The 27,340-nt window shown below is 42.4% G+C and overlaps 1 protein-coding gene across 1 annotated transcript in view; it reads left to right on the top strand.

Moving 5' to 3' along the window:
* LOC117451736 (GATA zinc finger domain-containing protein 10-like) overlaps positions 1-26,266 on the top strand; it is a 98,593-nt gene extending 72,327 nt beyond the window's left edge. The window contains exons 3-4 of the mRNA XM_071203901.1: positions 1,817-1,933; positions 21,167-26,266. Of these exons, the coding sequence (XP_071060002.1) occupies positions 1,817-1,933; positions 21,167-21,909 (860 nt within the window). The 3' untranslated portion in view covers positions 21,910-26,266. The remainder of the gene's footprint in view (positions 1-1,816; positions 1,934-21,166) is intronic.
* Positions 26,267-27,340: the final 1,074 nt, after the last annotated feature.

Below are 27,340 nucleotides of genomic sequence, written 5' to 3'. Positions count from 1 at the left end.
CCCCCCGCATGAGGACTCATTCACACCTTCATCTCCTCCCGCCTTGACTATTGCAACTCACTCCTCTACGGCATCAGCACTACATCCCTCAGTAGACTCCAGTGTGTCCAGAACGCAGCCGCCAGACTCCTCACCCGAACCAAATCATGGCATCACATCACCCCGGTCCGCAAAGAACTCCACTGGCTCCCCGTTTCACACCGCATCCACCACAAACTCCTGGTCCTCCCTTTCAAAGCCCCCCCCCATCTGCCCCCCCCCCCCCCTACCTCAATGACCTCCTCATCCTCTACCAACCACCCCGGTCCTCCATCCCCAAGGCCAAACTCCGGAGCTTCGGGGATAGAGCCTTCTCTGTGGCAGCCCTGAAGCTCTGGAACTCCCTCCCCCAATACCTCCGTGAGTCTGAGTCCCTCACCCTGTTCCAGTCCCGCCTCAAAACCCACCTCTTCAACTCTGTATCCATAACCCCCCCCCCCCTCTCAACCAACTTCCTCCTGACTGCTTTTCTGTTTTTTTTTGTTTCTTTGTTTCTTTTTGGCTTTGTTTTTGTGTTGTTTGTCTACCCTCCCTCCCAAATGTAAAGCGTCTTTGGGTTCAAGAAAAGCGCTATAGAAATACAATTTTTTATTATTATTATTATTAAGTCCATTAGCTTCCAATAAGCCACACCGATTTTAGTGCTACTTCAATGGGTCAAACCTTTTTTAAGAGGCCCTATTATTAATGTTGGGGTGATCGCTTTCCTGTAGTGTTGTTTAGGTTTTTGCGCATGTGTCTTCTAAGGCTAACATCCCAAAGCTCCCTCCATACACATGAGATCACATGATCTATAGCAACATTGCTAGAATGCAGGTTATTAACAGATGATCAAATCCTGAGTCATAGTGCACCAAAGCATCCAAATATTAGTGGTTTCTCTACCATTATAAGACTCAGCCACAGACATTGCTTACTTTTGTTCACAGTGCTCAAAAGTCTATTTTATTTCGTTTGATTGTTTTATTTTTATTTGATCTGAATTGTCTTTCATTGATCTTTAGGAAGGTGCATTCTCATAATTTTAGGGTCAGAAAATGGTCTTAAATTGACATTAATATAATCCATGTATGTATGTACTGTATATGTCCCATATGTTGACTTTCCATCAGTGTGAATTCTAGCGGTTGGCATTTAAAACGTCTCTGTCCTGGGAAACTTGCACATCTGAGGGCTTTATGAATATATTTATTAATTTAAGCAGAAACATTATGTAACGAGGTATGCGCAAATGGTTCTGCAGCCTCAGCTTATCATTGCACCCATTCTGCAGAAAGAGAAACTTATCTCTCTGTGGATACATTTAGTTTTAAGGACTCCTTAAAGCCTTCAGACTTTAAATTGTGAAATATTGTTTCCCCTTCTTGACAATTTTCTCAGTCTCTCACATTTCCTCTGACTGGGATTTACGAAAATGGATATTTTATGTGAACAACAATTAAAATCCTCCTTCGCGTCGAAAGGAGCCAGTTGAGGTGGTTCGGGTACCTAGTAAGGATGCCACCTGGGCGCCTCCCTAGGGAGGTGTTCCAGGCACGTCCAGCTGGGAAGAGACCAAGGGGTAGACCTAGGACCAGGTGGAGGGATTATATCTCTCCACTGGCCTGGGAGCTCCTTGGGACCCCCCAGTCAGAGCTGGTTGATGTCGCCAGGGAAAGGAAAGTGTGGGGCTCTCTGCTGGAACTGCTACCCCCGCGACCCGACCACGGATAAGCGGGAGAAGATGGATGGAGATGGATGGACAATTAAAATGTATAATGTTCTGTCTCTTTCCCAGATCATAACCACTTGAACAACGCAGCCTTGTCTCCCCTGGGTCCCGCCATGGCCTTGTCTCACCCTCACAACAACCTGGGCATCGGCTTTAACAAGTACACCTCGCTCAAGGCCGTGGGTGAGTAGGATTACACACACACACACACACATACACATACCATGTATACATCACTTCAGGGGACATTACATTGACTTACATGCATTTCCTGGAGACTTATCCTAACCTTAACCATAAACAACACATGTCTAACCCTTACCCTAACCCTAATCCTAAACCTAACCAAGTCTTCACCCTAAAATTAATGATTACCCTTATGGGGACCTCCATTATGTCCCCATAAGGGAGGCGAGTCCCCACACGTGACTGTGTAAACAGATTTACTGTAGGTCCCCACAAGTACAGTAATGCTAGGCCACACACACACACGCACACACATACTCAAACTGACTACACACAACCACATGTACACAGTTGAATAGTTATAGGTGTGTTGACCTATTGTGAAGATAACACGTTGAATACAGAGCACAGGTTTAATGTACGGATGTAAGTCGGGCCAAATACTGTACAACATAAACAAACCTGAGTCAGGAGTAGTACAACCCACATGGAAGGAATATATATGAACCTATATATTTTTAATATATGTCACATATATGTGACATATCTGAAATTGGACCCCTACATATATGTCTCTGAACATATATGTACATATATATCCATATATGCCCATATAGGTTGCACATATATGCACATAGCCTATAGGTTGCACATATATGCACATATAGGTTGCACATATATGCACATATAGGTTGCACATATATGCGCATATAAGTGTAGCCTATATGTGCATATATGTTTATTTACACCTATGTTCAAGGTTTATACATACCTACATAAAAAAATACAACACACAAAATGTATAAGTCATTAACATACATTTATTGTCAATAAATGTCAATTATTTAGTGTGCTTTTGGCGAGCCCTGAGCTCTGTCAGCTTGTTGTTGATGGCTGTACCCAGCTGGCCCTTCGTTGTGTGTGGCCACTTCTTCATTGTTGCCTCTAGAAAAGAAAAGGACATAATGAGATGACAGTGTAAAAATGCCCCAAGTCTTCTACAGACTCCAAGCATTCCACTCCAAAGTGTTGCCGAACCACCTGGTGTAGTGTACACGAGCTCCCCTGTGAGTGTATTGGCAGATAAAGCCCAAAGCCTTTATTCAAATAGATGATCTATTTTATTTGTTTCATATATCATCTATTATTTTTGAATTATCTGAAAAGTCAGTGCATTTACCAAATCTGTCTAAGAAGCTGCTAAGTTTACAATTATTAGTTAGAATTAGGTAAAGTTTGGCTTTTCAAAATACTGTTTAAAAAAAAATGACATCACATGAACTTCACTTGTATACAAACAACAGAGATCATCAGCACAGGTTGTTTACCAGAAGAGCAATAAGATATGCATTGCAATCAAGAACATTAATTAAAGACATGATATGGCACACACACAGTACAAAGGGCTGGTCATTGATTAAGAGTGAAGATGCTGGTTATTTAACACTGCAGAGGAGAACAATTAGTGTCATGGGGTTATTAACGACTACATATTGTATAACGCAGAGGAAGCACGCTAGCCCAGAACATGGGTTCTATTAGAAGAGAGCTGGGATCAAGCAGTGAGCAATTGAAAAGTTAGTGATCACCCTACAGTAGGTGCTGATCCGAGCAGATACCATTAACGGGTGTCCTCCTCACTCACCTGATGCTGATCCTGATCCTACCATTGATAGCTAATAAATAGTGAAACAGGGATGGTTAAAGTAGTCAACTTGAGGCATCTCTATTAACTTTTATTTTCCTTTCTAAATTCATTCGTTTTTACTCACCGATTATGGCCGCCTTTTCCCTGGGTCCAGGGCTTCCAGCTGCTCCCCATCACCTCGCTTTGGCTTGCCACCTAAAGTCATATTTCATAATTATTATTTTGCAAATGAAAAGTGGGTAATCCTGCTGATCTGCAGCAGCTAATGTTTACATACTAATGGCCCACACTTTAGGCTAGAGTGGTTGTCCAGGGACAAATGACACTCAAGGTTCCTTGGGGGTGTTCCAAATAGACCCATACACATTTGGTTTCCAATCATACACTCTGAGTTATGGGGGTCCTTGAAATGATAAAGTTTGAGAACCACTGGGCTAGAGTGTGGGACAATTGTAAAAAAAACATTACTCGTAACAAATTGCAGCAGCGAAAACAGAGAGTAAGAAAATAGTTCAGTTTTTCCATTCTTAGGTGAATCAGTTTAGAAAGAAAAACACATGTGTAAACTGCCTTTCTTTATTAATGACAGGATTGATTTAAAGAGATTTTGAACAGTAGCTTTTTTTTTTTACCGTTGAGGTTGAGGAGAGTTCGCACCATTGCCGTGCCAGAGGTGGTATGGATGAATGCCTTCCACGCATCTCTTTTTCAAAAGACTCCTGACCCCTTCACAATTTCAATCTGAAAAATATTGCAATACAATAATACTTTTATTATGAGGTCTTTCAAATGATCGTCTTCATTTTTCAGGGCCAAGTTTGCATCTCTCAACTCCTGAATTGTTGTCTGGAATTGCTGCATTTTTTTCTTCTCCCACATTGAAGTGTCTTGCTCCCTCTGCATCTCACTTGCAACCTACACACACACACACACACACACACACACACACACACACACACACACACACACACACACACACACACACACACACACACACACACACACACACACACACACACACACACACACACACACACACACACAAGTTGATTGTTTACCTTAAACAGTTACTGTTATGCAGCTAAATCTAAATGTACCTTGACAACACGCAATGGATGCAGTCAGTTACCTTTTTCTTGGAAATAGGTCTCTCCTCTTCGTCCAGATGAGCCCTCCTTCTCCTCCTCCTCTTCATCACTGTCGACGTATCGCCAATTGGGCTTGGTAACCCGTTCAGTGGTGTCAGCCTCGTCATTGGTCTCCATCTCACAGAGTATTCTTGTCAGACTCTTCTCCCATGCTGGTGCAGATACATCAACATTAACGTGACACAGTAGCAAACACTGTACTGCTATTTTCTGTTATGGTTGCCCGCGCCGAAAAGCGTAGCTGGCTCAACATATAGTCTAGAGCAGGAGTCTTCCACAGGGGGTCCCCAGAGTTACTACAGATCTGCTATTTTTGGCAGAGGTTTGGTGTAGAGGGGGGGAAAGACTAAATATTGATGGCTCAAGTGGTTAAATGTCTGAAAATACACATTAATGGAACATACACTGATGATAGTGCTGTCAAAGTCGATGAAGCTGTCTAAGAAATCTATGAAAATGTTTAATTTACAACACAATTTTATACAATATGTAGTGGGTGTCCCTGCTTCTTCTCTCTCTCAGCCAAGGGGTCCTTGGTCTGAAAACGTTGCCTGGTTTACAGGCTTTTGTTCATTTAATTAGTTACTAAAGCTAAATAAGTCCCTTGTCACTACCTTCTGTCCACTCCACCAAGGCAAACGTGCACATGGTGACATTAATGTAATTTAATTTGTATGTTTGTTCTGTCTGTTGTGTTTTCTTGTATCCGCGAGCGGTTGGAATAAACAGGGGATGATGTCATGAATGCGCGCTCGTTGTGAGTGGCGCTTTTCTATGACGTCACATTCTGCAGCGAATGTCTCTATTATTCTCTAATAATATAAAAAAAACTACAGTAGTGCTGTCAAAATTACCGCGTTAACGGCGGTAATTAATTTTTTGAATTAATTGCGTTAAAATATTTAACGCATTTAACGCATGTGCAGAATGGCCCGCCCCATACGTGCCACCAGTGGCAGCGCCAGGGTATGGCTGGGGTAGGCTACACCCATACCAAGAAATGGCTGAGCCCCACCATGAAAAATGATGTTAAAGTTAGAAAAATAAAGTCTGCCAACTCGCGCGGAGTAAATTGCACAGACAGCAGTTAGTAAGATTGATTTCAGCAGCCACGGGTTTGAAAACTTTTGTCACGTAGTGATCGTCTTCTCAATAGAACATCTTTGATAACGGCGTGGTGTTGTTGCAGGAAGTCCCGACGGAGAATACTCTTGCTGTAGTACAGGGCAGAGCCATATAATAGTAATAATATGGCTCTGGTACAGGGGTGCACATAACTGGTACGCAGGTTATGTGCGTAATCTGAAATGCATACCGTCACGTGTGTCACAAAGCGCATTTGCGTACCGACGTACTTGTGAAGCTTTTCTAGAAGGCGGTTAGATCACCGGACGACAGAGTCGGTCTCCGTGTGCACAGACAGGGCTTCTGTTAACGTCGGTCTGTACAACGGAATTGTGCCAAAACTACGCCAACCGGCTGCGGAGGGAGACTCCCCCCTTCACTGGAGAACTGCGCTAAAACAGCTGATCACAACGTTCACACTCTGTGGTCACGAAGTACTCCACTAGCCCCGTCCGTCCGTCGACTTTCCTGAAGTACTCCCCCGTTGATAGAAATCAACACGTAATGAATTAAGACCCCACGGTTTGATGATTGATGAGGTGTGTGGGCTGTCTTTCATTTTGACACGCAGAAAAATGTTATAATAAACATAGATACTGTATGTTAAATGGATATATATTCATTTATCTTTCCATAAATAAATGGCATATTTTGGACATAGTTCGAATGGTGATTAATCATGATTAATTAATTTTTAAGCTGTGATTAATCTGATTAAAAATGTTAATCGTTTGACAGCCCTAAAAAAAACGTAAACAATTAAAGGTAACATTTAGTGAAAACTTGTGGTTCAGATTATGTGTTTTATAGGGCTGTCAGTCGATTAAAATAGTTAATCGCGATTAATCGCAAATTAATCGCACATTTTTTATCTGTTCTAAATGTACCTGAGGAATATTTTTCAAGTTTTTAATACTCTTATCAACATATGAGTGGACAAATATGCTTTATGCTAATGTTTATTATCATTTGAACAATGACAAATATTCTCATGAATATTAAACACAACCTCTGAACATTACAAATATTCGCCTCAATTCAACCTGGAACCTCTCTCATACAATAATACAATACAAAGTGTGTGTGTGTGTGTGTGTGTGTGTGTGTGTGTGTGTGTGTGTGTGTGTGTGTGTGTGTGTGTGTGTGTGTGTGTGTGTGTGTGTGTGTGTGTGTGTGTGTGTGTGTGTGTGTGTGTGTGTGTGTGTGTGTGTGTGTGTGTGTGTGTGTGTGTGTGTGTGCGTGCGTGCGATCGTCGGAGCTATGTGCAACTCAAGGCATATGCTCGAACGGGAGCTGCCTGGACGCTGCAATCATGTTGCACTACCCGTGCCCGAGTGTGCTGACTTCTCCTACAATGTCCCGCTGTCTGGCTTCCTGCATCAAGTCAAGTGCTCGGCGCAGTTGTGGCGAAATGTCGCTCCTCTGTTTTCATTTAAACAGCTCCTTATATCCGTTAGCGCAGCTAGCTAGCACCAGATGCTAACAACAACAATACACGTATGGTCTCTCTCTCGCTCGCTCGGGCCACACATACACACACCCTCCCGGTCCTCCCGATAGCCAGTCGGTGCCTGCCGGTGAGCGTGGAAGTGTGGTCTGCCACAAGCGGGCAGCAGAAGCGGGGCTGTCAGCATCAGCTTGGAGATGGTATTTTAAACTCGATACGCTCTGAAACTACGGGGCGGCCGAGGACAAAAAATACACATGCGTTAATCGCGTTAAAATAATTAGTGCCGTTCATTTTTTCTTGCGTTAACGCGTTATTAACGCGTTGACTTGACAGCCCTAGTGTTTTAACAATAATGTACAATTATCAAATATTTAATAATTTACTAATCTTAAACTGATCAGCTGACGTCGAGCGGATATAAACATCCGGTTCTGGTCCTGGGTGAAATAACTAAACTAAAAATGTTGCTTCATACAATAAAACATACCGTAATCAAACAATATTGTCTTTATACATTGAATTGTCTTCGGCAATCCGCAAACCTCAATCTGCATTGAAAGGAAATAAGTACAATGATTAATTCATGTAGTTAGATTTATAGTTTGGAATAATATGCACATTACCACATTACCTTGCAAAGACCTATATGTAGTCATTCTGTATGACATATATGCAAAAAGACAGATATATGAGCTATATATGACACATATATCTCCTATTAATCCACATATATGCATTACATTACATTGCATTTAGCTGTCGCTTTTATCCAAAGCGACTTACAATAAGTGCATTCGACCATATGCACATATATGAGCCTGACTTTGGCATATATGTGGAAATATATGACACATATATCTATATTAATCCACATATATGCACATATATGAAACTGAATATGGCATATATGCAGCATATATTCTGCATATATTGGCATATATGTCATATACTTTCTTTCCGTGTGGGAATGTGTCCCCATACTAATGTTCACACTGAGTGAGAAAGTGGTGAAGGGAGAGCTGCACCAATTAGGATAATGATCTTTTTTCTGACTCTAACCACCCATGTTGACTCATTAATCCGGTTTGAGTGCTGATTTAAGACGTCCTCAATATTATATTAGAGCCATGAGACAGCCGTGGTGTAAATATTGTGATTGTTGCTACATTCATGCAGGGTGAGAATAATCAGGAAAATTAGTTCTCGAGCGAGAAAATAAACATGAATAACGCTTCAACACAAACTCAGGAAATCGGGGAGATTTATTTTGCACGACTTGTCAAGTAGATTCAATATCATGCAGACACATGTTGGATGACGTGGTTATGGACAGTGTCTGATTTTACATCAAATGACTTGCCTTTTCCCAATAAATCATGATATATATATATAGCCTATTTGTATATCCTTATCAACATATTAATAATGCTGTTAATACAAATTTGAATATAAATAACTGTGCTTTCAGTTCATTCTCTTAGTATGTGTAAATAAATCACCATGTTGACAAAATTGTGTATATACTTTTATATTTGAAGTGTTTTTGCACACACCGGCTGACTGCATTTCTGAACAATTCCCTGGTAAAATCTTCAGGGGAGGGCGCAAAGAAACATCTGTTTGCTTTGTGCACTCTCTTGTTGACTGCATCCCGTTTCCTTCTGACTGTTGATTACCAAAATTGAGGATAATGGAATCGGGGCAAAACATTTCTTTTGAAACTATAAGCAAGTGCCCCAAAAAAACGGATTCTGTATGTCTGTCTGTCGGTCGATTTTCTTTGCTCTATTTGAGTACCATGAACATGGAATAGGCGAGGCTCAATAGGTGAGGCTTGACCAATCAGATCGACTTAATATTTTCATTATCTGGTATTTACTGGACTTTGAACAGAAGAAAAGTCAGCTGAAGGCCGTCAAATTTCAATCTCTCCGGTCATAATGTACTGTGAAAATAATTGTCCGTAGGCACAAATGGAAGTGTGTTAGAAATAGGCAGAATAGATGAGTCAGCACCCTCTTATTGGTGAAACTAACAACAAGATCATCCCCTTCACGTTAACACTGATTCAACTATTTACATCCTCAGTCAGGGACGATCATGTTCCATGCTGTCAGCTTCTAACTGAGTAAATAATCTGTTTTATAATCCTTTATGACGTTGGGGAATTCCTGTTTTGAACAAAGGCAGCGTTGGGATCATTGTTAAAACTCTGCTGTCCGCTGTCTGTCACCGGCCTGAAGCTCAGCCCCTAAGAACAGCCTGCCTTTCAGTTTATAGTAATCTAATGTGGGAAAAAGGTGCAAGGATGGCATGAAGTCACTGCTGGTGATGACACAACACACTCGGAAGTGCAATAGAAAATAATGTATAGATTCCAAATTGTGGTAATTCAAAATGGTTTAAATGTAATACTTAGCATGTGTGGGCGATGATTGACAGTAACCTGGACATTAGTTTGAAGCGACAGGTCCAGCCCTCCAGCTCACCCTTGGGCCTTTCTCTCACTATACACACACACACACACACACACACACACACACACACACACACACACACACACACACACACACACACACACACACACACACACACACACACAGAAACACACTCACACATACACACACTCAACATACACATCATAAACATGTCCTTGCTACCCAACAATCACACAAACCTCTTCCTACTGCATAGGGGCACATAAGGGTCGCAAGCGTAAGCATATACACACACACACACACACCATCTATCATCTGATCAGTGCAGACAGATAAGGACGTGGTGACGGTGATGATCAGCGACAGGTTGGCATGTACTGTTCATTGACACAATATGCAGATAGAGGCAGGATTGCAGAGCGTAGAAGTCGGCGAAAGAACTAAAGAGCGTGAGTCATCTGAAGTTTCATCGAAAAGGAAAGCTGTAGAAGTTGGTCGAGCTCTCCGTTCTCACAAGGCATTCCTTTATGTAGTTCGTTATCATAGCGCTGCCAAATGTACGAAGATTCTTTGAAACAAGGGGTGCTGGATATCTGCCAGTGCTAGATGAAGGTAGGGTTCTGATTCCTTGACAGTGTTGTTTGCCCTGTTCTCATGAATGTGATATCTCAAGAACGCTTTGAGATATGTCTTTACATTTGGAACAAACGTCCATTTTAACTCTTCCAGAAGGAACCATTGGGCCCTTGTATAGATGACTGAGTAGCAGCAGGAAAGAGTAATCAGATCTCATTGAGAAACGGAGGCAGATTGCAGCAGCAGAACCCCCCCCCCACCCCCACCGCTGAGAAGTCAGACACATTTCACTGAAAACTACCTCGAAATATGAAATTGCTCTCACGTCTCACTGCAGTGTTCATATCTTTCTCTGCTTGATGACACGCAGACGGTGAACTGCTGCTCTCTGGTTGGTATTTACTAGTTTTGTCTCTCTAACACACACACACACACACACACACAGAAATATGCAAATCTCTGATTATTACAATGAGTGTATTATTTTCTTATTAATTTAGATCATAATATATTCTTTCCATTTATGTATTAGTACCGAATGAAATATTGGGAGAAAAACCTTGATTTACTGCGAGCCACACCTGTGATATAAGGAAGGGGTGGGACTGAGCGTGGGGAGGAAATTCTCTCCAGCAATGAACGGGGAATCGGAACAGTCTTTGACCTCACGTTACACTGATCATTTTGTTTATTTTGTTTGTTTAAATATATGGAAGTAAATAAATCGCCCAAGGAAGGCAAAGAAATCAGCGCCTACAGAGCTTTATTCGGATGGTTTTTAACGTGTGAGTCAAGAAGCGGATCCTTGTTGACGTGGCACAGTTTTAGATATCCCACAAGAATGGGCTACGACAATATTATTTTATTGTAGTACATTTCTGATGTGTCATGGTATTTCTGCCATCAGGGACTCTGATCTTCTGGCACTTATTGATGCACCATCAGCTTACACAGCACACACACATCCAGTGTTTCCACGCATTAGTCAACATGATACTCTGTGACACACCTACTTTCATATGCGACGTAGAAGTCGGTTCACTATTAGATTCTACATAATGCCAATAGCAGGTAAACAAACCAAAGACTTGCCAAATGGAAATATGTTGCCTGTTTATGTGGTAGTTGGTGCTACACATTCTGCATAACTTTGTGTTAATAAAATGAAGTTATATTATTATATAGCATTCAGAGTTTTGATTCTTACAGTTTCATTTGATTTACGAAGCATTTTTATTTACATTTTAGTTTGTTGAAGAACCTTTTTGTGTACGATTATTTGTACTTCCTGTATCCTCTTGTGCTCTCACTAGGACTTCTGGCTCTTGGTTGTTTAGGCATGCTGTATACAATTTTAAAGGTGGGGTAGGTAAGTTTGAGAAACCGGCTCGAAATCGCTAGAATTTGAAAATACATAACCGGAGAAAATCTGCCACTTCCTTATAGAGCCCCTCCTCCAACACACACGAACGCGCACATGACCAATGAGGGCACGAGATAAGGTTGTGCCCCGATGGAAGGCTGACAGGCAGGTAGGCCATCCAATCCGGGCCGGCTAAACGGATTGGTTGTACTTTTTACAGTATTACGGCTTCTACAGATGACATTTTTGTATGGATTTGTTGTCAAAGCACTTAAGATATTCATTGCTATCGGGTATGTTAAGAGCATTCCATGGAATATAACAAAAAGTGTATCTCGAGCCGGTTTCTGAAACTTACCTACCCCACCTTTAAGTGGAAGAGCACAGACAATGCTTAGGGGTCAAATAAGCACTTCAAAATGGAATCATAATATTATAAGGGCGGGCAGCCGACTATATAATGGCGTTTTAGATAAATAATCATCAGTAATGAGAATATAATCAAATCCAACTTTATTTGTATAGCCTAATATCACAAAACACGTTTGTCTCAGTGGGCTTTACAGATTAAAAACAAACAACAACATTGTATATGATGGAGTTACAGCTAAATGAGAAGACAAGATAGTGTGTGGAATAATGACACAACACAAATAATTGAATATACAATCACTTTCCTGTAAGGCAGTTTTTAAAACCAGGAACAGACAACACCTATACCGACCAACGGCAGTAGACTGGGTGAATTTCTGATGGTACATGAGATATCTTGGTTTCTCCCAATACATCATGATGTATAGGCCGAGCCTTGTTTGGTTAAAATATCAGCCTAATTGTAATACTGTTAATACAAATGAACTAAAGCTTAGTAACCATGCTCTGGCGCTCATCACATCTCCACCACTCCATTTCAGTGCCTCCAACAACGCCCTACCTACACTTACTTAGTGTGCAGTTTGTTCTTTACTTCTACAGTAAGACCCCTTCCTGCGTCCTCTTCTGCTCTCACAAGGATGGAAACGTTACTATACACACAGTCCTTTCATTTCTTCACACATGCTTATCAGTTCTCTCGCTGGGCAGTAGACCAGGCGCCGGGTCCAGAGATCCTGGCTGTGAGGACAAAGTCACGGCTAGGACACTCCACAGTTTGGAGGTGAAAGCTGAACCTTTGCCAGCTCAAACTGCAGGTGTCCGGACCAAGCTGCTTAAAATCTTTATAAACACATTGGGATTTAATGCAGCTGTTACTACATCAAGTTTTCTTTTTAATATTGCGTGCGTAGCAAAACACAAAAGGTGATAGGAGGGAGGAAAAGGAAGCAGTATGCAGAAAACAGTGATAAATGATAGAGAGGAAGAAGAGTATGAGAGGTCAGAGGGGAAGCAGAGCCGGGTGAGCAGCAGGACTCTGGCTCCAGAACATATATCTGTCTTAATTAAAGCAGGACAGGTGGACAACAACACGGAGGCGGGGTGTTCTCCAAGAGGGGGAGGAAGAGGGTGTTTACCAGCACACCCACACCCAACGCTCTTATTATCGAATCATTTAATTAAATATATATTTTATTCATTTAGGTTAACCTTTAAGAAAGGCTGGCCTACCACCTTTAACGGCCTGTCTACACTACAGGCATCGAAAAATGCTTTCAACGCTTCGCCCATTAATTTGAATGGGGTGACGTAGAAGATTTTTAAACTTCGCCGAACTGCATTGTGGGGAGCATGGCATGGCTTTGCAAGCATCACGAGCATCTATCGGCATCAAAGTTGAACAATGTTCAACTTTTGAGGCTTGATGCTTGGCATCAGCCAATCAAATCCCGCGTATGCAAATCTGACAGTACAAGCGCTAGCCAATCAAACCGTGTGTATGCTGGGAGAGACTACGCAGGTAATTTCCTCATATTCAAAAAATGGAGGGAAAATTCATTATAGCGGTAGTGAATCACCCGGTGCTGTATGATCAGTCTCTGTTCATCTACCGGGATACAAACCGGAGGAGCGAGGCATGGAGGGAGGAGGCAGAGACAGTGGGTGGAACTGGTAGGTTTTCGCCTGTTTGGGGAGTTTATATCCAGTTTACTTCGTTTTAACATTGCTATTGCTTTGTATGCCGGGGGTGGACGGGAGATTCCTGATTGGTTGTTGGTCGCCTTGGGCGCGAGAAATCGCCAAGCCTCAGACACGCCCAGCTTCAAGATTTGTTGATGCATGTAGTGTAGACGGGCCGTAATTGTTTGGAAACATATCACTCTTCTTGTAGCACTTTGGGATTACTTATAGCAATGAAAGGTGCTTTACAAATAAAATGTATTATTATTACTATTATTTTCACATCCAATATTTGTTTTAATTCGTATTGTAAGGCACATTGATCAAGATAAACTAAGATACAATTATTAAAGGTTTTTGCTTTTTTTAGCAAGCATTTCAGGTTACTACAAAAATATCCGAAAGCCTGTGCCATGTTTTAAAAATACAATTTTAATACACACATTTTTTCTAAAAAAATCATAATAATATGACAAATATGAATAATAAAAATATATAAATTAATAATAACAATACGATTAATAATCATAGTGATCATAATCATTTACTGTTGGCCTAATAAAGACTAATAATATGAAGTTGTTTGGGTTTGTATTGCCACAAATAAGCACATGTATCTAATTAATAGATATTTATGATGTGCAGTTGCTGCAGGTTACAGAAAAAAATATCCAAAAGCCTGAGCCATGTTTTAAAATAATTATTCGAAGAGATTTTTTTATAGATTTTTAAAGTTATCAACTTCTTCACGAACACTATATTGATAGGTTGATTTGATAGTCTTGCCACAGAAATGAACAGCTTTAGTCTAAAGTGATAACATCTCTCAGACTCAGTACAAGAGTTAATTACTCGATATTTCTGCAGTGCAGTTGCTGCTTTTTTAACGTGTGCTTCAGATACGTTTTGGGATTTCTTTTGTATTACTACATGATCTGTAGTGTTCTAAAATTCCCTAAAAGATGGCTTTGAAGTCGGAGGAACTCCTCTGGTTCAAAGGCTTTTTTTATTTTACAAGCAGCAGGTGACTAATCATGAAATCTAAAATATTTTCCTCACCAGATATTTTTAGATGGAATAGAGAAGTACTATATATCTGTCTGGATATCATCCAAATGTGCAGTAAGTGGTGCAAATGACAGAATATTTCTATTTTAGGTAATGGCGCAGCTATAGCAACGGCTTCTGGGCTTTAAGGGAGGTTGTGGCTCAGTGGTTAGTGCGCTGATCTCAGGGGTTTGAGAGGTCATTAAAATAGCTACGTGTGATATTCTAACCTGAAGTGTGTTTTGTTCCGCTCACCGCTGCATGTGATCATGCAGAGCTGCGTGTCGACTCGTCAGCAGCAGCTGATCTCTCTCTCCCGTCAGATTAGACTTCACTCGCGTTTATGTCCATATCGATCAGATCCAGCTAGTTCTAGCTAATGATATGATTACCTGCTTATTAAAAGACACCTAAACAATAAGCGTCGCTATGCAACTGGGTGAGGCCACAAAGTATAGCGCAGCATTATGCATTTGTTTACATGCCCACCGGAACCCCGAGGCATTACCAACAGATCAACGCAAAATCAACCCATACAGGACATCTCTTTCTCCACATTAAGTGTTAGACATTAGAGTTGACTATTCTTGTCTGTCACACACTCTTTTGTCTGTCACATAAATGGCGCAAGTTGCGCAACTGATGTGGTATTGCGTTAAGCGGAAATTATTTTTGAACGGACACTTTGACCGGAGAGATTTAGATTTGCCGGTCTTCAGCATATTTTACCGGTCGTAGTCCGGTAATTATCGGCTAACGGGAACTCTGGTTGGAGCGCTAGCCAATTGAAGTGCGAGTGTTACAGAGTGATGTCACTATAGGCACTTTCACACCACAGTACTTTTCCCACAAAAGTTCATCTGTACTTAGTTCATGAGAACTAAAGAGTTCTCATAAACTAAGTACAGATCGCGTTCACACCGGAATACTTTTCCCTGAGGGTGGATTAGGCAAATGAAGCCGCTGACGTCACTTCTTCTTCTGCTTTGGGTTTACTGGCAGGCCGCAAACCACTTCACGGCGTATCCACCCGAAGTCCCCGGCCGGAAGTCCCCGGAGTTGGGGACTGGCCTTCCGAGTAAATCGCCAGAACGCCGACACCTCCTCATCTCCACCGCTCCACCGCTCCCATGTTTTATTTTGTGTTGCCATAAGTTAGTCTCTCTGCGTTTCTGCGCTGGGCTAATGCTAATAATGCTAATGCGAGGATAATAAAATGGCGGCTTCACAAAACTGTTTGGGAGTTTTACGGGGCGTGGTTTGCAATCCGCCCAGCCAATCAGACATAGGAACCTTTTTCTCCCACGAAGGTACCTGCTCTCTAGCAGGGACGGAAAAGGGGGTAAAAAGGTTCTCATGAACACTCTTTTTGGTGTGAACGCGACATTTCGGAACTATATCGGAACTAAAGTGGGAAAAGTACTGCGGTGTGAAAGCGCCTTACGTTACAGAAGTAAACAAAGGAGTCCAATGGAGGCGTTTCAGGCAGGGGGGGGAGTGTGTGGGAGACAAACTTTGGGATGTTAGCCTTTGCAGATCATTTACATGCACCAAACCCTATATAACACACTACAGGAGAGGAAAACACCCCAAAAGCATAATAGGGCCTCTTTAATCTGCATCGTACTGAGAAGGTTCTCGGCTTAAACGGCAATCAAAATATACTTAATTCAACACAGCATGTTGTCAAACTCTGAAATCCTTTGTTGAGCTCAACTTCTGCAGTTATAATGCGTTGGCCCAGATTCGGACCGCGGGCCTCGCTTTAGGCAGCTGGGGAGAGCGCAGGAGCTGACGAAGAGTACAAATTAATGAAATAAGGATGGAAACATTGGAAAACAAGAGAGAGGAAGAATGAGCAGATGGAGAGCATGTGAAATGGAGAGGAAGGCACACAATACTGTCGCAGAGGAGCCGGCTGTCAGGTGCTGGCAACATGTGTGGAAACAGTCAGATGGACAGAAACAGCAGTTGTTGTGGGAAGGGAGAGTGTGTTTAATTCATAGTTTCTTAGTCCTCACAGATTCTCCTGCCCCTGTCCAGAGATTGAAACCAATTTTCTCTCAAATGATGCTGCTGTAGCTCAAGCTGCAGTTTATCACACCACCTGGAGAGACAAAGTGTCCACAAATCAATAACTGGTACAAAAACAGAAAAGGAACTGCTGTCGTCAAATGTCTCGGCGTCATCGTGGCGAACTTAATAAGGCACTTAACTGTGGAGACGCGAACGCACAAAGACGCTTATTCCCGTTTTAATGAGGGAGGAATGTATGTAAATGATTTATGCAAATGTGTTGCGCACATGCCCGGCGCACATACAGTGGCACAAGCCTCGCGTGTGAATACAGGAACACACAGACCAAAATACACTCAAATCCTCAGCACCCTCTTCTGCACAATTCAAATGAAAGCAAAGCAGTTTTTTCACTGCGGTGACACTTTATTGCTTAATAAAGAAAACATGTGCCTCCTTAATCTCTGTTGTTTGAACAATTAGTGATTCATTTAATTGTCCGTCTCTCCAGGGTCGGCTCTAGAACAAATCAAATGGGGGGGCAATCATTTACCAAGGGGGGGCACACACTGCCGTCAACAACCAACACACAAACACCAACGCAACTTCAATTAAAAAAAACATGCTGTAAAGTCTATTGTCTTTCACACACATTGCAGGGTGTATGTGCTATTGTATAGCGCACCTATGATTTGTGCATGCGTGCACGGTTGTGGCACGACCACCAAAACAGAAACATATGGACATAGGCCACCATATAAAAAGTGTGCAAATGTATTTAGTATCCTATCCATGTGAACATGTTTTAGATGGGGGTGGACCTAACCTCCTCTAGGGGGGTCTGGGGGCATGCTCCCCCGGGAAGATTATTTTTAAAATATTGAAGTTAAATGCATCAATCTGGTGCACTTTCAAAGCAACATTAGGAGATCTATGGTTAGCCTACATCTCTCAGCATCCATGAAACAGAACTGTAAACAGATGTACTTTTTCTTTATGGATATTTTACTAATCACTCCCCTTTTAAACTGTATTCTTGTGTTACTGTCCTATAGTATTTCATACCGGTTTTTCATTTATTATCTTATTCTTTAATAACTATAATGATCATATAAAGGTGTTCCTCGCAAATACTTGTTTACATAAATGGTGACCAAACCGTTTGAGACCCACTGAGATAAGTTAACCTACACTAAAGTGAACTAAACACTGAGAGAGTCCTTACCTCACTGAGCTGAGGTTATAAGATCCTCACAGTCTGACAGGAGAGGACTTTCCTCCACCTTGGTGTAGAAACAGCCCTTTATATCCGTTAGCATAGCTAGCTAACCAGATGCTAACAACAACATTCCACGTTACCGCTCGCGCACTCACAAAATGTGCTCGTGCCACACACACACAGAGCCGAGCTTGAATGAAACACAGAGACCCAGAAGTAGGCTACTTGTACTGTACTGTACATCATATTATTTTCGATGGCTTTACTGTATAATCAGTGTAACAGATGAACAGATCGCCACCGGCTTTCATCTAAACACACAGCCACGTAATGATAACAAAACAAAAGTCGGGTGGGGGTCATTGGTCAAGCAACACACCAATCAGAGAGCAGCAGTGAGCACACCTTAGGCTGTGTTTTATATTTGTATTCTTTATTTCTGACGTATTTCACACAAAAAACCTTAAGTGGAAACGTTTTCACTTATATGATTAAAAAAAAACGGCAAAGTGGCAAAGCTTGCCCACCCTGCGTTGGGGGGGGCACAGTGACTCATTTGGGGGGGCATGGCCCGCGAATGACCCCCCATGACGCCGACCCTGCGTCTCTCTCTAATCTCTCTCCACAAGTCTGCAGGACTTCCTGTCTGAAGGGTTTCACTGAAGTGCTTCTCAGTTTGAGTCGTTTCAGTTTACCTCAGAGCTTTATGTACTCTCTGGTTGAATGTTTAAAGTTTGTTTCTCACCATCTCACTCATGGGATTAGTTGGATATGTTACTAAGGCCGGGGCTTCTCCATCGCTGCAGCAAAATAAGAAGTCAAAACACTCGAGGTAATACAAATTTAGATTTTAGTTGCAAATAAAGTAACACTTACTACTGTATCACCGAATTAGGTAAAACAATGAGCTGTTAAAAACTCCGGATTTGGATTTGGTGACGATAATACTTTAGGTCCTTTACCTTGTCCAGAAGAATGGATGTGTTGGTCCTGACAGTGGAAATAGCTCTTATCATCTATTATCAATAAACCAATTATTTTCATTTAATGCAATTACTTAATTTTGTAGGTTCAGGTTTAATCTAGGCTGCTTTGCCATGCAATAATGTACGATATCCAGCTAGCCTTTTGAGATAAACAACACTTAAAACGGTTATAGCGGGGTTTTTTCCGATGGTACGATGAGAAAAGCAGAACTGTATTTAAATCTTGGGAGCAGCTTGGAGAATTTCCCTGAATGATTAGCGGTAGCTCCGTCTCCTTCCTCGACAGCTGCTGTTCAAGAGCCCTGGAGGAACACAATGGACCCACATACGAAGTGTTCAATAAGCAATTACCGGACTGTGATAGCACTGGACAGTTTGTTGAGACGTGTGAAAGTGAGAGTACTCCTCAAGGTGTTTCCTGGAAATACGAAAACAAACAAAACAAACGTCACCAGTCATCTCGGCTGGAAGACATGATTAGGAAATTAATCGACAGCAATGGATACAGAGGGAAACAATGGGCTTCAGCTGACAAATAGAGTAAATGAAGCCAACACTCTACAGTCAGCCAATGGATGATTGTTGTTTAACGTGTACATTTGAATAATGTCCAAAAACTCTACATGCAACGCTCTATTTTCCTGAAACTGCATCACAAAGCTCAAGCAGTCCAGTGGAACGAATATACGGTACCCCAAATATATTTTTTATGTCTACTTGGAATTCCTGACCACGGTGAACACTCGAGCGTTCATTAACACCGAGGCCTCATTCATAGACTTCTTCCGACCAGACGATTGAAATAACCTTAATATGTTGCTGCTTGGAGAGTATCAGTTCAGACAAACAGGCACACAAACAGATTTAATCATGAAGCTGATAGCATATCATTGTAAGTTATGAGGAAGGCAGTTGTTTAAGATATTAAAAGAGATACCAAGTCTAAGATAAGGGCTAATTCAGAGCAAAACATGGCAAGGAATGACATAAATATACCACCAAATATAAATGTTTTTTGTTTCTCTCCAGGAAAAAAGGACCAATAAAACTGGGCTAAGCAAACAAGGTTGTTGGTGTCTTGAGGACAGAGTGTGTAGGGGGGGGGGGGGTCAGTGGTGATGACCAAACAGCAGTTGAGTTGCACTCAGAGGGCTCACACTAATGTGACTCGACACGCTGAACCAACTCTATTTTTACTCCCAACAGATCTCTGTTTTCGTCCGACTCCTCTGATTCTCACTCTATTTGTTTCTCTCTGATGCTGTTGTTATATTTAACTCCACGGTCAGTGCGTCGACAGTTCAAAGCTCAAAAACAAAGCAGCTGTTTGACTATGCTCAGGGTCAGAATGTTTCATATCGGTATTAATGCCGCATATACACACAAAGAAGTTGATTCATAAAAACAACTTATCAACTGGATGCTTGATATGAACCCCTTTTTCATGCGTTAGGTGCTTTTTAGGCGTCATTTCTCAGAGAGCATGGCAACCATTTGTTAAGGTTACATATCCAATGCAAGTTACCTACTGTATGTCGCATTACCATTTAGGCAGTAAAAACTACTTTTTTTTCTCAGTCTCAACTTTTCACCAATGGATTTATGGTCAGGACAACTTGCAGTTTTTTAGTGTAATATTTCAAAGTCCAGGGCAACACATGGATACAAATATGTACGTGACGAAAGTTATGTATGATACCTGGGTTAAGCTTAGGGAAAGATAATGGTTAGGGTTTGGGTTAATGTAAGGGTAAGTTAACTTGGTTATTGTAAGTTCATTACATTACGTTGAGTGCAAATGTTTTGAACCCATCCATCCAACCCGGCCTCCTTCACCTCTACGGAAACCTCCTTCTTTAATTATTTTTACTACGTCAGTTCGTCCTTCGCTAGAGTCAGCCCTGTACATCCAAAAGTAACTCTAGAAAGGTATGTGGAGCGTCAGAATTTGACGCCTAGAGCCACTGAAGCCACCAAATCTAATGAGTCGGTTGCATGAACAGGTTGTATAAATAAGAAAACATATAGGAGTGATGTGAAGGTTATGGTGGTCTTCACTGATTGCTTTTAAGAAAAACTGTCTTCACTTTTCATTATGATGATTTAACCTTGTCTCTGACTTTGTTTCCCTTCCCCCACTCTCTCCCTCTTTCATGCAGACACAGCCTCGAGAGACTACTACAAGAGCTACCCAATGGTGGACTACACCCACCGCCAGTCCCCTCCCACATTCCAGCCAATCAACTTCCACCCCAAGGACAAGCCCTTCCTCCCGCCGCCCGACATCCACGCGCCGCTGGCCATCACCATCAACGCCTCCCAGATCCCCAAGCCTAAGATCTCCAAGACCAACACCCACCCGCTCACCTCCAGCTCGGCCTTCAAAGCATGGGACCCCAGTAAGAGCCACATGCAGCACCCTGTGGCCTCGCACATCGGCCTCCAGGGGCCCCAGCACCACCCCATCCAGCAGCAGCAGCAGCATCAGCAGCATCAGCAGCAGCAGCAGCAGCATCAGCAGCATCAGCAGCAGCAGCAGCAGCATCAGCAGCATCAGCAGCAGCAGCAGCAGCAGCATCAGCAGCAGCAGCAGCAGCATCAGCAGCAGCAGCATCAGCAGCAGCATCAGCAGCATCAGCAGCAGCAGCAGCAGCAGACGCTGCAGCAGCAGCAGCAGCAGCAGCAGCAGCAGCAGCAGCAACAGCATCACTCGCTGCAGCAGCAACACCACGCGCTGCAGCAGCAGAACAGCCGGCGCATGGCGTACTCCAACAAGAGGCAGTTCAGCATCGAGACGCTGCCCGAGCTCTTCTCGCAGCCGCTGAGCTACGGCCACTCGCCGCACGTGCATCCCAAGCACAAGGGACTGCCCACCAACAGCAAGACAGAGGTCACTGTCTGAACATGGGGACGAATGGGTTCACGGACAGAAGAGGAAACCAAGTGGAGTTGTAAGCGACTTCAAGGAAATGCTCAGATATCTTTTATATCCACAGCCGTAATGGCGAGAAAGGGGAGAAAGCAAATATCGTGTATACTTTTTTTTACATTTTCGTCATCATTGTTGACGACAATAATAATAATGTGAGTGATATTTGTGACCACTGGGTCAAAGCAGCAGCAGATAAGCTGTGAAGGTGGCGGATCAGCAGGTGCTGGCTGTGACTCTTTGAACCCGGCCGCTCCGCTAAATAATTGAGTGTGTTGGCGCAGCTCTCTCCCCGTCTTCTCCCCCCTCGAAACCTCTCTGATACTGCACCACCAAACCAACGCACAAATGCTCAAATCCCACACACAGACACCATTTACCCCACAAAGTAGCCCACAGACACGCTCTATCTACTTTCTTTTGGGAGACTGTCAGAGAGGCTGGTTGGGGGGAGTGTTTCCCCGAAGACTTTGGCTCCCCATCAGCAGAAACAATGCCATTGTGTTGTCAGCTCCCTTTGCCCTCCAGCACCTCCAGAGAGTGAGATATCAGCCTAGCCATTCATACCAGCGAGGGGGGGGTGGAGCGGGGTTGGTTATTCATCTCATTCCAGGGGCAAATGAGATGAGAAATATGTGAACCGCATACACACTCATGCACTACACACTAGTCAAAAACTACAGACGGTTCCCAGCGGTGTCAGAGACCATAGGCACTCCCCACTGACACAAACAGACACACACTCCGAACGCTGATCCTCAGAAACTAGGGAGAAGTGAATAAGCGAGCTCTCTTGTTGGTATTTGTAGGGTTTTGTAGAGCTGCTCATTTCAGTCACCGTCTCTTGGTGGATGTTTACCGCTGACGGAAAAACGGGTTTTGTGTCACCGCGACTAGAAAAAGAGTCCATGTATCTCGGAAAGTCTTTACGAAGTAATTGCGTTCTCTACTCCTCTCTGCATGGCTATAGATTTCACAAATTAGGATGGGTTTGTGTCAGGTAATGCTGCGTATCGGATATATAGTTGTACCAGGAAGGGGAATTATGGTGTCTGAATATAGATCATCACACTTAACTGTAATTAGCCGACAGAGACATGATTCCATAATCAAACACCAATAATTAACACTTCTGGATATAGGAAGAAAAAGGCAGTGATGCGTTACAGGAGAACCTTTTCCCAGTCTGGCTGTTCCTAGCTGTTTGATGCATGTGTTTACAGCTGCAATGCTAACGTAATCTGAGAGGCTGAAAGCACTCGTCAGTGCACTGCAATTTACTCCCTGGTAATGAAGTATTTTAAAATACACAAATGAATGACTGTTGGCACCCAAACAGAAAGCAATATAATTCCTGCTCTTGATGCATCAAACATAGTAAAACCATCTAGTTCCTTTGGCATGAAAATGGGTAAAATCTTTAGTTTTGGATATGTTATTTACATGTTGAGTCTTCTTTGCTGGCTTGCTAGCATTAGCCGCATTTAGGACTCAGCTAGTTGTGTTCAGAGTCTCTGATATTTCTGGGGTTGTGGTGTGGCTTAAACTTCCTGTTTACCACGCTTGTCATTGTTTACAGTATAATACAAATGGATTGTTGTTATAATTAGCCAGTTTACAAGCACATTTTTTAGCTAATACAATCGTCCGACAGCGCATGGTTCCATGATTGCATTTTGGCCGTTGCTTTCTGCCTCGTTCGCTCTCACCACGGACTGTTTACCTGCATGCAACCAAAGCTAGCTTAAACATGATTGGTCAATACTTCCCGTACTATGAATCTAAAACCAGAATGCTTCCAATACCGAAATCAAGTTTCGTAGCATTCATATGTAAAATGGGTTTATTTTAGGATGTTTGAACCCTGTAGCTTCATTGTGTGAACTCTTGGAGAGCCGCATGCAGTCACCATGGCTAACGCTAAGCTAGCTGTTTTTGGCTAGTAAATACCTCCAAACCATTCGTTGGCTAATTGTTGAGCCAAAATCCCTTGTTTTAATTCTACCTGCTAAATACAGACATGTGAGGTGTGAGGGTGGAGACATTCAACACAGTCTCATGGCATTTCGTGTTATAGTTACGAAATTAATCTATTGATTCGTGTTCACCAACACGATTTCGCAATGTTTGGCAACAGAACACAGAACCATTTCAAAAGCAATGTAAATAATAACAAATTAGAAGGAAAAACAGATTAAAAAAAATACAGATTTCAGTATTCTGAGGCTCTGAGCCCCATTTATTTTCCTTACAGACGGCAAAAAAACTTCGACATTATACCATTTTAAATAAAAGGGATAGGGTTAGGCTTAGGGTAAGATATTTTAGGCTTACGCCCCGTCTACACTACAGGCATCGAAAAATGCTTTCAACGCTTCGCCCATTCATTTGAATGGGGTGACGTAGAAGATTTTGAATCTTCGCCGAACTGCATTGTGGAGAGCATGGCATGGCTTTGCAAGCATCGTGAGCATCAAAAGTTGAGCAATGTTCAACTTTTGATGCTCCCGATGCTTTCGAAGCTGGCATCAGCCAATCAAATCCCGTTTATGCAAATCCCGCCAGTACAAGCGCTAGCCAATCAAACCGCGTGCAAGCTGGGAGAGCCAGACGAGAAATTACGGTAGAAAATCACCCGGTTCTTTCCGACCAGAACTATTTACCGGGATACAAACCGGAGGAGCCAGGCATGGAGGGAGGTGGCAGAGACAGTGGGTGAAACTGGTAGTTTTTCGCCTGTTTGGGGAGTTTATATCCAGTTTACTTCGTTTTAACATTGATATTGCTTTGAATGCCGGGTGCGGGAGATTCCTGATTGGTTGTTGGTCGCCTTGGGCGCGAGAAATCGCCAAGCCTCAGACACGGCCAGCTTCAAGATTTTTTGATGCCTGTAATGTAGACGGGCCGTTAGGGTAAGATATTTTAGGCTTAGGGTAAGATATTTTAAGAAAATGTTTTATGAACCACATAGCTTCTGGTATTCCAAGACCCGACCGGACAAAAAGACGTGGTGCAGGCACCAAACATACTACCAATAGAAATACATTGCTTTTAAAAATCGTTCTGTGTGACACGAAACAAATGGGAAAATCGTGTTGGTGAACACGAATCAATAGATTAAATTAATTTTGTGACTATAACACGAAATGCCGTGAGACTGGGTTGAGACTTTGTAGTTATTTAAAGAAAAACTATGGTATATTTCAACCTGGCGTATTTCCATGCAGATCAGTGGAAGCAGTTTCCTGTGGTTCTTCATTTCGGACCGCCAAGCTGCTTTCCTGCAATCCATCCCAATTTTAATTAGAGTGATTTAGTAAAGGTAATTAAGGTTTAAATTGTCATCATTTTAGATTCACTCGTATTAAACAACATCTAAAGTAAAATAAGCATTAGCATGAGGACATTTCCTAAAATGTACAATGGGTTTTATTTCATAAACAAAAAAGAATACATTAATAAAACCGCGTATAATCTTACATGGTCCAAGTCGACCACATTTCAGCCAACCTCTCTTTTGATGATGGTTTAATCTGTATATACAATTTGAAATGATTATTCGTTATTCATTCCCTTTGTCCTTACTGCTTCAAGCAGCACTGTAACACCCTGGATAAACGTGCAACAAAATAAAAAATGTACGGCCCATAGTGTCACAAAAGCCACATTTAGTGGGAATATGCCAGGTGTAATAACATTTCTTTAAAAGGCACATTTTACGGAGCTGGGCTAAATAATCAATGTAAAATAATTAAGCCAAGTACTTTTGGTGACCAGTCATTTGAAGAGCAATAATTTTAAAATAAGTTATATATAAAATGTCTTAAGTTACATGTTGTCCAATGCTGGTAATTGATGAATTCACTTGCTTTCAAAAGGCCTCCACACCACCTATTCTCACTTCCTCTTCCTCTTCCTCCTTCTTCTTCTTCTTCTCGGTACAGAGCAGTTTAACCGGCAGTGTTACTCACTGATTGAATTCACCTTCATTTGTTATCGTGAGGACAGCAGCCATGCCGCAGTGCATATGCCTGGCACATGCTATAGCACATCAGACAGGTGGTGGAACCTAATCAAACGGCAGCGCTTACCAGAAGTCACACATTATTTAGCACTTTCTCTCGCTCCCTCTCCTTTTTTCTCGCTTTCTCTCTCTCTCTTTTTGTCTGCTTCCTGGCACGCTGTCATCCGACCTCCCTCTGTGCATCCATGTCCATGGAAGCTTGAGCGATGGCTACCAAGCACTTTCCTGGCGTTTGGTACCCAGCGATACAAGCTGTTGTAAACCATGGTATTCCAACTTTGGTGTGTGTGTGTGTGTGTGTGTGTGTGTGTGTGTGTGTGTGTGTGTGTGTGTGTGTGTGTGTGTGTGTGTGTGTGTGTGTGTGTGTGTGTGTGTGTGTGTGTGTGTGTGTGTGTGTGTGTGGTGTGTGTGTGTGTGTGTGTGTGTGTGTGTGTGTGTGTGTGTGTGTGTGTGTGTGTGTGTGTGTGTGTGTGTGTGTGTGTGTGTGTGTGTGTGTGTGTGTGTGTGTGTGTGTGTGTGTGTGTGTGTGTGTTGGGGGAGAACTGTAGTCAGCTACTGCATGGCTGACTCCAGATTTACTCCCGAATACACCCTCATGCTCACACACTCCAGCACTTGAAAGGAAACTGGCTTACGCAAACACAGGGCGGGATGGATGACCAGATTCTTTGAAATACATTATTCACATCCGGAGATTTGTTGGTACCGACTTGCTACCTTTTGAAAAACTGCACCAAAGTGGATTTATGTAAAAAAACATTTCATTTTATTTATGAATTGATATTTTTCACCCAACCAGAAATGCCAGTCAGCCAAACTCCCCAATTTGCATCCCAATTTTATGGAGCTGTGAATGTACGAAAGCAGATAAAACGAGCAACCGAATCAAACTTTAATGAGAGGGAATGAATTAGCAATATAATGTTTGTAATGCTGCCACGGCTTCTCCACTTCACCTCTCAAAGATGTGAAAAACCTGTAAAGCAAGTCTGCTGGAGTGCTGCTGGCATGCTTTTGTAATAAGAGATCAGCAGAGAACGGGGATCATGAATACAAAAGCATGAATGGAATATGCATGGTGTGAATATGCATCAAACACATCTGCGCTTATGCTCTCGCCCAGCGTGTTTCATCTGTCTCTTTGACTTGTATTCCCAAGAGGTGCCATGCTATTTAAGTGGGTCACTTCATATATATATAAAAGTTTTCTGGCCCTCTAAAAAGCCCTACCAAAATATTCTGTGGGGTCTGTCCTGAATCTCTGAATGCATTAGAGGTTGAGAACACACAAGGAATGACAGCAAGTAAACAAGCAATATGCGTCAGTAAAGCAATAAGCGCCCGACCATCCTCACCCTATCCTTATTTCTCCGTCTGTCT

The sequence above is a fragment of the Pseudochaenichthys georgianus genome, chromosome 8 (genome assembly GCF_902827115.2).
Source record: "Pseudochaenichthys georgianus chromosome 8, fPseGeo1.2, whole genome shotgun sequence".
NCBI classification, from domain to species: Eukaryota; Metazoa; Chordata; class Actinopteri; order Perciformes; family Channichthyidae; genus Pseudochaenichthys; species Pseudochaenichthys georgianus.
The sequence above is the reverse complement of the archived record's forward strand: the minus strand, read 5'-3'. Positions and strand labels throughout refer to the sequence as shown.